The sequence below is a fragment of the Musa acuminata genome, chromosome BXJ3-5 (genome assembly GCF_036884655.1).
Source record: "Musa acuminata AAA Group cultivar baxijiao chromosome BXJ3-5, Cavendish_Baxijiao_AAA, whole genome shotgun sequence".
In the NCBI taxonomy this organism is placed as follows: Eukaryota; Viridiplantae; Streptophyta; class Magnoliopsida; order Zingiberales; family Musaceae; genus Musa; species Musa acuminata.
Window position 1 is genome coordinate 10362368 of NC_088353.1, and position 10394 is coordinate 10372761.

The 10394-nt window shown below is 38.5% G+C and overlaps 1 protein-coding gene across 2 annotated transcripts; it reads left to right on the forward strand.

Annotated features, from left to right (window-relative positions):
• The first annotated feature begins 3340 nt into the window (after window positions 1–3340).
• LOC103973299 (myb family transcription factor MOF1) lies at window positions 3341–6263 on the forward strand. 2 transcript variants are annotated; one of them, XM_009387822.3, is made up of 6 exons: window positions 3341–4052; window positions 4138–4214; window positions 4298–4334; window positions 4700–4844; window positions 4994–5240; window positions 5791–6263. In XM_009387822.3, exons 1-6 carry the CDS (start codon window positions 3926–3928, stop codon window positions 6088–6090), a joined length of 933 nt encoding a protein of 310 aa, XP_009386097.2. In that variant the 5' UTR covers window positions 3341–3925; the 3' UTR covers window positions 6091–6263. The 2 variants fall into 2 exon arrangements, with proteins under 2 accessions (XP_009386097.2, XP_018676912.2); XM_018821367.2 differs by having other exon boundaries at window positions 3343–4052; window positions 4703–4844.
• The last annotated feature ends 4131 nt before the right edge of the window (window positions 6264–10394 follow it).

Sequence of the window (10394 nt, forward strand, 5' to 3'; positions counted from 1 at the left end):
GTGTTAATGGCGGACAGGAGTTCTTGGCCCACCACTTTGGGAGTTCACGAATGGTTCACACCGAGATACTGAGGGCGGTGAGCTTACCGCGGTCACGGAGGAGGTGACGGACTACGGGCCTGCAGTGGATCCGATGTATGGTTTAACGTAGGCAACATCGGGGTCTGAGCCAATGCATGCTCCTCGGGATCTGGTCCCGGAGTTCAATCTTAGTACTCATTCCAGTAAGTTTCTTTCAAACTTGAAATTGATTTTTATTTGCCATGAAATGTTATTATTTTAATCCATTCTTAACATAGATTTTATCTTACAAAAAAAAAGAAGTCAAATTGCTGTCCTAATAACACCAAAAATACACCAACGGCAATTTTATCTTAACATAGATTTTGGTCGTTCCTAACAAACAATTTCCAGAATGATTATTTTTGTTTTGATTGGGTTGACAGGATTCTATCATCGGCAAGACATATCTATTCATGCACATTTAAATGTCCAACAACCATTATCGACCATCACAGTGTATTAATCATGTCGAATTTGACCTAATATTGTTGATGGGCCCAAAGTATGTCGGATAATATCAACTCTACTCATTTACTGTCCTTTTTATATCTGGGAAAGACTTTTTTTTTTTTGTGATTTAAGGTTAAGATGCATTTTAAATGTTTTTAAAGATATTATTTATACAATTAATGTCCTGAAAGCTCCATCTGAAGATGAGAACTGAAACAATGGCATCTTACATGACAGGATACATGTACGAGACACGACAGCTTTACGTAGTCAACCTCACTGCATCACCGTAATGATAACCCACCAACACCACCCGAGCAATGCAGAGAACGATGTAGGAAGGGGAGAACTCGGAAGAGGAAAGGGGGGGGAGTGTGGAACGAGGGAGGGAGTCAAAGGCGAAGCATATCGAGGAGCCATTGAATGCGGTTGCTGGGAGTCTTCTCATGCACTCCCGCTGCTGCACACTTAGAAGTGAAATCCCGGCGTCCCTGCGGCCTACTGTTGCCCTCTTTGTTTCCTTCTTCTCTCTTTCTGTGGAACTTGTCCGGAGAGGACAGGAAATAATTGCTCGCAAATTTGGATCGCTCTGCCGTCCTCGCCACCATCATTCCATCTGCAGCAATTCCCATCATTCCTTCTGCCACCCTTTTCTCTCTCGCTCTCTCTCTCTCTCTCTCTCACTAAATGAAGCTAAGATGCTTAAACAAATCAAATGCTTACTGAGTTAGAGATATAGTTAATTGGGAGTAGAAAATGTTCCTTTTACTCGTAACTTTTACCTGAAGCTTCTTTCAGTGGCTACTAGAACTAGTAGCAGCTGCTATTGAGTGTGTCATTCCTTGGTAGCTCACTGCTGTGGATAAACATGTACACCCTTTCTTATGGAACAAGTCTACAGTCGAATTTAAAGCTTCCTAGGCAACCTCCAGGTCTTCTTGAATGCAAAGTTGTATAAGAATATATCTAGGGTTTTCCATCTCAGTTTACCTTCTTTTAATCATTACCATGGATCATCAAATAGAGACTACGAGTCTTAAATACTGATATCACCATACCATGTGTCTCGCCATTGGAACTCTTCGTATGGTCTTCTGCATGAGGTGATGGCGTAACAACTCGTCGTTACGGTCTCTAAGCTGGTTCGCCTATGGCATAGACTTGCTTGTGCAGCTGCAAAGCAGATTTGGTAGGGTCTCGGAAAGAGCACGAGGTGGGTACTACAGTCCTATAAAGCTTCTCCTCCACAGCTTGTTAGGCCGTGGGCAGTGAACAAGACGAGATGACATAACACACTTCATTATTTCCTCATCCGCCTTCTGCAGGAGCTTCCCTTTCAATTTATTCTATGAAACATCGATCATTTTTTGAAGTTAAGAAGCTAACTAGTTATGATCGAAATGAAGCAAGGATTCATGACCATTTAATTCGCATATCTCAATCTCTATCGAAATGATAAGATCTCATCTCCCTATAGTTCAACATCAAATAACTCGAGAGAAATTGTTCGTATCAGAATTTGAATGTGAAACTCCAATTCAGAAAAGAGTGATGAGTTTTTAATGGAGTATAATACTGTGCTTTTTTGCTCCATTTTTTTTCATGGTAAATATGAGAATATATAGTAGGCCAACAAAATGTTATTTGTCTTGTCATGGTTTACAGGTGCATATAAATAGGAGTACACTTGGATTCAGATACCTCTTATTCTAATATTATCATCTTTTTCCATGTCTGTACAGCAAAGGATGACACAAGAAAGACTCTCGCATTATTTGTAGAGATTGTCAAATCGAGTTGAAAGCAATATATCCTCACACTAGTTCCGAGTACAATGCCCTAAAAAATATCATAGTACTGGCTTATATGAAAAAAGACAAAGAGCTTCTAAAAAATTGATTAATTTTGTAAGCTGATATATCCTAAATTTCCTAATTGCAGAGTACACGTGGCAGCCTAATTATGATTTAGAAACTTCATTATCTTTTTCTGAACAATATGTTAAGTTTATATATTATTTTTATTTTTTCTGCACTGGGACAAACCTGTCCTCTCCTTCATTTGAGCACTTTTTGGGAGCCAATGGCAAGTAGCAGCACCTGTCATCTAGTTGTAAGCTTGTGATCTCTAAAATAAAGTTGGTCCAACTCTTTATTATGATGCTAGTTTACTTTTCCTTCCTTTGCTTCCCACTAGAAGCCATCGAGGGCCACAAAGTCCAAGGGCCCTCACACAAGTTCCACCATCCCTTTAGTAGGTCTGCCAAATTCTGCATGGGGGCAGGAGGAATTTTCAGAACCAGGTAGAGAAGCTTTCAGTATTCTACCACCAAACCATGAACACACTTTTTCTTGTTTGCTTATTATTATTCTCTCTTCCTTGGAAACTTGTCTCCACAGCCCTCTTCTCCCCCTATGCATGCATCGCAGTCACTGCTGTTCCATGAGCTCTCCCACATCCTATTTGAAATGGTTGGCACTGCTGCTGATTGATTTGAAAAGGCCAACTCCCACTAGAAACACTACACCAAGTGTTTGTATATTGCGGACTGAGGACTGTCCATTAGGTCTCAGACAGACTGCACACACAGTTGACTTTTGGACAAGAAAAGGAGGGAGAAAATATTGGTGAGAGAAGAAAGGGAAGAGGGGATTGCAAAGCATGTGATTTTTGACCCGTTCAACATGAAAAATGGTGAGCATATTGCACATGTTCACAAGAGGAAGGGAATGGAGTTTCCGATTCATATTAATGATATGGTAGCTCACGAAGAGGTTAAAGAGTGAGGCAGGAGAATGGTTACCATATCCTGTGCTCTCCTTCCTGTGATCATAACCTTCTCTCGAGTATATAGCCATGGTGTGGCGAGTCAAAAGCTCTGCCCAACTGTAATAATTCGGAGAAGGTGATGACATGCGAATTCCTTTCTTTTCAGGTAGAGGAATGGAGTGTAGGCGAGAAAGGCCAGCAGGAGGACTTTGTTTTTTCCCTGTCTCTCTTCATCTCTAATCTTACTCTCTCTCTCTCTCTCTCTCTCTTCTCTCTCTCTCTCTCTCTCTCTCTCTCTCTAGGGTCATTAAATCCTCCTCTCAATAGTGAATCGTTCTCGTGATCCGTGGCTTTCCACACTGAGTGTTGTGCTAATCCTCGACAGACCCAACGATATTTAGAGGTCTCATGTAGCTCAGGAAGCTCAAAGAAGTGCCGTGTTAGATGGTGCAAGGCAACCTGAGAGGCATTTATCTCTAGAGTACCACACAAAGAAGGTTAAGAGAGAAAGAGAGCATCTTCGGTCGGAAACAACACTGGATTGAGATCGGTGATCAGGAAGCCAAAGAGCTCGGTTTGGTTCTTCCCTCGCAGTTTATTTTGTAGGAGACGCATAGTTCTTCTCGATTGAAGTCTACACGAGATGGGGAATTGTGGGAGGAATGGAGCTGTGAGACAGTATGTTAGATCCAAGGTTCCTCGGTTGAGATGGACCCCTGAGCTCCACCTCTGCTTTGTTCATGCCATAGAAAAGCTTGGAGGCCAAGACAGTATGTATCTGCTTCTCCCCTGTTTACTTCCCGGATTATACCATTGCTCATGCTTTGTTACACTTTCTGATACTGCTGCACTCAGAGGCCACGCCGAAGCTTGTGCTTCAGTTGATGGATGTCAGAGGACTAACCATATCCCATGTTAAGAGCCATCTCCAGGTTTTCGTTTAATTAAGGCTTCATTTTTTTCTTGTTTATTTTTCTTCATGCTGCTGATCAACGGTTGGTGCGGCTTTAATCAGATGTACAGAAGCATGAGGAATGACTTGGGCAAACAAGGTATGGACATAGTTTCTGCTCACTGTTTGTTCTTTTACTTCGATCATGAAGCTGTGATTAGCTACTTTCCGGTTCTCAGTAACTCATAATCACAAAGAGTATGAGTCTCTGAGATAAGGAAGACACACTTGCATTGATCCCATGGGAAAGTTTCCCTTCTTTGCATAATGTGATGGAGAAGGCGTGGTTGAGCAGCAATTCTAGTTTCTTTTTTCTGTCTTTTTTTTTTTTCCTTTGTTTCACATGAATCAACTTCTCCATCAACTTTTGCCTGTTCATTGTGTTGACTGTTTGGTTGGATAAAGTGAAAGAAGGATATGATCTAAAGGAGACTCTAATGCCCCTTCTTATCTGCTTGTCACCAGCAGAGCTGCATGAAAGAAAGCACTCATGCCAAAGCAATGATGAAGGTCCTGATGAGCAAGACGATGTTGGTTCTTGCCACGCTTGGAAGCCCACTAAGGAGTTCCAGTCGCAGTTCTTGTACTCTCCTCTTCCCTCTCTGAAAAGGTTGGCAAGCTACCAGCTTTATCCCAGCTTAAAGCAGTATCAGTCATGTTAGCAGCACATAAAGACAACATCCAAAGTCTCTTCTGGGCACCCTTTTCCCTCACCTTTTGCTAATCCTCTCCCCATTCTTTTGTTTATTGTATTAACAGGGCCAGGTTGGATGCACAACCCAGCTCCAAGAAGAGTGTGCAATGCAGCCAGCAAATCTGTGAGGCAGTCACCTCCCAGTACTGGATTGACAATTACATGCAAGCCTTGGCTGTGGATAGGCGAATAAAGGAGGAGGGTTTTAGCTGGCAAAGGAAGGAGGGTCAGCAGACTGAGGACTTGGCAGCTGATCACTCTTCAAAGCTCAGAGTTCCTGGATGCATGGTGGAAGAATCTGACCCTTTTAAGGTAAAACAAAAGAGACTGTGTTTCTATCTTTCTCCCTTGGTTTTTGCCAGCTTTGTTCCTCTCTTCCAGTTATCTACTTGATCAACAGCCATAGATTGCAGGGAACATGCATGGCTACTTTGTTCCTCATCTTTCTCCCTCAAGTCTTTTGATTGGAAAGCTGAACCACCCTATTGCATCCTAGTGTGCTAAACATTCATTTTGCTTTTCCAAACACATCCATGTGATTCAATAGGACAAAGACAAACAGGTACAGGTGAAAATTCGACTGAATGCATATTAATCTTTTAACTGAGAAGTCCTTCATTGGAGTACTGCATACTGAAATTATTGAAAGGTGGTGGTAATTGAATAGTGCTTCATTTTGTGTGGTAGACATGCAATCAGGTATCAAAAACTTCGAAGCAAAGCACAGAAAACATCTGGGTTAAGTAAGAATGAGTGTGGCTAGTAGTTGTTCAGTGTTAAACTTGGTACAAGGCTATGACTATTGTGCATGATCTAAATCAGATGAAGAAATCATATGATGTTGCAGCTTTGGTCCTTGCAGGCTACTGTCTGGAGTGACCAGAATCTCACATCCGCAAAAGAGTTGATGCCCATAGAGATATACGAGAATGGATGTCTGTCACACAAATCCCCACCGCTTAACAATGAGTTCGCGGAGAGTGAGGAAACCAATGATTGTTCTTTGTCCCTGTCCTTGTCGTTGCATCCATCTCAAAGCAACAATTCATCATCCGATGGAGGATGCTGTGCACTAGGGAGAAACTTCAATGGTCGTCACTCGAGCTACTCTGTCACTCACAGAGTTAATCTGGATCTCTCCATGTCTATCTGTGGCTCTTAAATACATTATTTCTTAATTTCTATTTCTTGTGAGTCATCTTCTTTCCTTGGCCACTCTTATTGTTGATGGCCTTGGCAGAAAGTTACTGATTTAGATGAGCTAAAGACTTGTTTTCATCTGTAATATAGAGTACCTCTGATGTGTCACTGCAGAAAAATCTTTGTGATTCTGAATTATGTTGTTACGGTGACATTTATTGTGCATATCATGTATAGATAACATTAGGTTCTGCTCACTGCACAGAAATCATCAGGTGAGTGAAAACAAGGAAAGCATAGATTGTCTCTTCACAGATGGAAGCTAGAGAAGGTGAGTTTGGATACAAGACGGTCTCCACATAACACTGTAATTGTCTGTTGTCATGCAAAAGCTTTCTACAAACCATCAACCACCATAATTTACAGTGGTTTTACTGTGTCAAATCCTACAGGGAAATTACCTGACCACCCTGAGTTATATTCAAGCATGGCCAGCAAAGTTTAGTGGGTAAAAACTTCGGTACACTTCATTGTACTTGGTGTGGGAGACAGCCATTATTCTTATTGTAGGACTCAGTACCAAGGGGAAAATGAACAGATCCCATGGCAGTGTGAGAAAGTTAAGAACCTTTGCAAGATCAGAGTAGGAGCCCTGCTGTGATTCCCAAGTTTTGGAACTCTTGTCAGGACTCATAAATATGTTATGGATCAGAACTTTCAGTGTACACAAAATACAATTCATGGGTATCATCAACACAACAATAAATAGAGACAGTGAAACACTTTGAAGGAGCTAGCTAGGGAAGTAACAGTGATGAAGATCCTTGAACTGTGGAAGAATACTACACAACAGAGAAAGAAAGAGAGCCAACTATTGGAACCCCTTTCTTTCATGCTAGCAATTTAAGTGGAAGTAGACACCCCAACCATAAACGATCCTTGTGGAACCCCTCAAAACAGGTAGCTCATTGAGACACATCTACCTGAGAATTATGAACTGGATTTAGACATATCTCCTCTACCATTTGAATAACTTGAGAGTCTAAAAATGCTTGAAAAAAAAAATTGCAGGTAAGCAAACTACAGATCAAGACATTAATGAGTATTGTTTGAAGGTGATACCACTGGTATGATGTCAGCATAAAAAAAATCTGAATATGAAATATTTCTTTAACAAGTCAGATTCAATTTTTTTTTCCTAATCATATATGGTAAAGGCATATTATTATAAAAAGAGGTATGAACTTTGAGCATGAACAAACACTTTATTTGTTCTATAAAATATTGATTTATCGTATTTCAAACCAATTTTAAGACGAACATTATTAGAAGAGCCTAGTTGAATATGCTTTCAACACAAATTGTAAGCTCTTGTTGTTTTAGAACTAGCCGTATTGAGAAAAATCAAATACGATATCCTCAAACTTATTGAATATAATGATATATCTTATTTAAAATAGGGGTTATGATCATACTCAATATATACAATCAAATTTAAGCATGTAAGGATAGTTGGATTCCATAAGATAAGTAATTAACGTAACATCGTGTCGACATGTTTTTCTTGATACTTATCCTGAAAACTTAACCATTGGAATAGCAAAAGCATATACTCGAGGCATTTTATATTCACAGAATTGTTTGCTGCAACAGTCATCATAACACCATTTTCTTTATGTTCTTTTTAGAAAGAAAACACAAGGAACATTGTCATTTTCTTTCTTTGATTTCCTGTTCACTGTGGAAGTGATATATTCTATGATATCATTCAACTAAATCAGAAAGAGGCAGCAGCAGAAACAAGAATAGTCTACAACTGACTCCACTGAAGCTTGTTCCTGAAACATCTTTACATTTTTTGCAGTGCCCTTGTTGGTTGTTTCTGCTTCTCATCAAAGATTTAAATTCTCATAAAAAGAAACACATCACAATTATCTGCAATATGACATATCTCAGGATTTCCAGGCCAATACCCCACAGAAATGACTCCATATCTCAATTATCAGTGAGAACCCCAGTGATAGCAGAAGTTCTCTCTAGATGACGTCTGCTGGAGCAAAATATAATTGTGATCAGCAATCAAACCATGTTTTCGTCAAAAGAGAGACAAATCTGCAGTCAAAGAACATGAAAGAAAGGTTCAAAAGGTTCAAATGACCTGAGTTTTGTTCTTGCCCATCACAATCACTTCTTCATCTCTTTCTACCAACTAAGTTGCTTCCTTCAACTCTAAATCAATAAGATAATCATGATAGAGGCAGGTACGTATGAGATGATAATTTTATATTTTTTATGTGCTTTAATTTTTAATCAATCTATGATTTGAGATTAATCATATATTTGAGTATATGATTTGAGTATATGATTGAGAAGAATCTTTTCCTTAAAACCTATACAAATACATATTATCTTAATTAATAATAATATCATTTCCATAATAATTTTTTTAAATTCTTTATGGTATCATAGCCCTTTTGCTTCAAGCAAAGCTCACTCTTTCTCACTCTCCATGTTATTAATTTATAGCTCTCGATTCTTCATGGATTTTTTAATTTTTTAAATTTTTTTTAAATTCTTCATGGTTTCTAGTATTGCACCAAAGATGAAGACATGCAACTCCTCTCTACCGATCTCCTAATGTCATCTTTTCTACATCAAATCTACTCCACCTTGTTAATCTAATCAGCTTCCTTTAGCGATCGACTTGCTTCTCTAGTTTGTTTAGTTTTGCTTGGTGAGTGTTTGTTCCCTAAATAGGCACCACTACCTAGCATCTTTGTCGGTGTCCTTGTCCCATTCTCGTCAACAACCAAACTCATTAGGGATTGAGAGAAGGACTCGGGAAGGGGGGGGGGGGGGGAAGGGAAGGAAGAGATCACCCTCTTATGTACATCCCAGATCAGATAATCAAATGTGGACAAGGCCTTCGTGCTCTACTTCCTAGACCATAGGGGCCTACTACATGTTGACTCTTCAGAGGTTGATCTTGCCACTCTCGAAATGGTGACTCTACTAACTAATACACCTCCAACAATCATAATCATTGACGATGCTTGTCGACTTACGATCAAGGGAGATTTAGGAACAGTGACTCCTTAGATCTCTACTGTTTATAGTTTCACAACTAATCTCTTCTGTTAGATCATATCTTCCTTTATGCATTTCTTAAATTTGATATCTTTTGTCAAATCAGATCCTCTCTTGTGCACTTCTCAGATTTGATCTCCTCTAATAAATTATATCTATACATTTGTGCATCCAAAGTAGATTATCAATTGGTTTGGGATTTCCTTATTAGATCACAACATTTTCTCAGTATATTTTTCACCTTTATATCTAATACTCCAATTATTATTTTCTTAGAAAATAATAGTTCATCTCAATCTATAAGACTTATATCTATTAATGTAGCAACTTTAATCCCTTTCAAGCTCTCCAAATGTAACAACTATGCATCTTAGCAAGTACAATTAACTAATCACTTATTTGGATATGATTTATTAGGCTACATCAATAACTTTCTTAGTTGTCTACCAGAAAAGATCCAAATACTAAGAGAACCCATCCTAATGGCAAATCCTAATCACAAGTTATGGTTACGATAAGATTATCTTATTCTATGAGCTATTTGAGCTATAATCACTAATTCTATAGCATTACTAATCTCTTCATTAAACACTATAACAAAAGCATGGTCTATGTTACAAACGGCTCTTACTAATTGCTCTTGCACTTGTATACTAAGTCTTTTATTTACTTGATGAAAACAACATAAGAGAAAAATACTATTATTGATCATATGTAAAATCTAAATTTATTGTAGATGATTTGGCCTTAATATATCACCTTTCGAGTGACAAAGAAGTTATTATTCATACGCCTAATAGCCTAGGAGACAAATATAAGAAACCAACAATAATAATTCAAGCACATGACTCACTAATATTATTTGAAGACTGCATGATAAGTTGATTGATCATGAAACGTATCTGAAACAAGAAAAGTGAAGACGAGACCAAATATCACAACTCAATTCAATTACAAATCTAAAGACAAGCGTAATCAAAATAATAGAAACTTCAATAAATGGTCAAACAAGATACCTCCTACAATATAGGTAACACATAGAGTTATCATTCTCTATTACACTATCAACTCTCCAACCATGATAGTAACTTCAATCTAAATAACTCAAGAAATAATTTTAATACTAATCATTACAACTATAACAGTTTTACCATCACAATAAAAATAATTAAAAAAAGTCATTACTAGTTTTATGACAAAATTATACATATTACAAAAGTTGATCGATCTCAACCAAAG

What these genes read in the sequence shown, in the direction of transcription:
- LOC103973299 (XM_009387822.3), top strand. Translation starts at nt 3,926, where the DNA reads ATGGGGAATTGTGGGAGGAATGGAGCTGTGAGACAGTATGTTAGATCC. An exon ending in CCTCTTCCCTCTCTGAAAAG is followed by an intron (nt 4,845 to 4,993) that starts GTTGGCAAGCTA and finishes TTGTATTAACAG; the next exon opens with GGCCAGGTTGGATGCACAAC. An exon ending in AAGAATCTGACCCTTTTAAG is followed by an intron (nt 5,241 to 5,790) that starts GTAAAACAAAAG and finishes TGGTCCTTGCAG; the next exon opens with GCTACTGTCTGGAGTGACCA.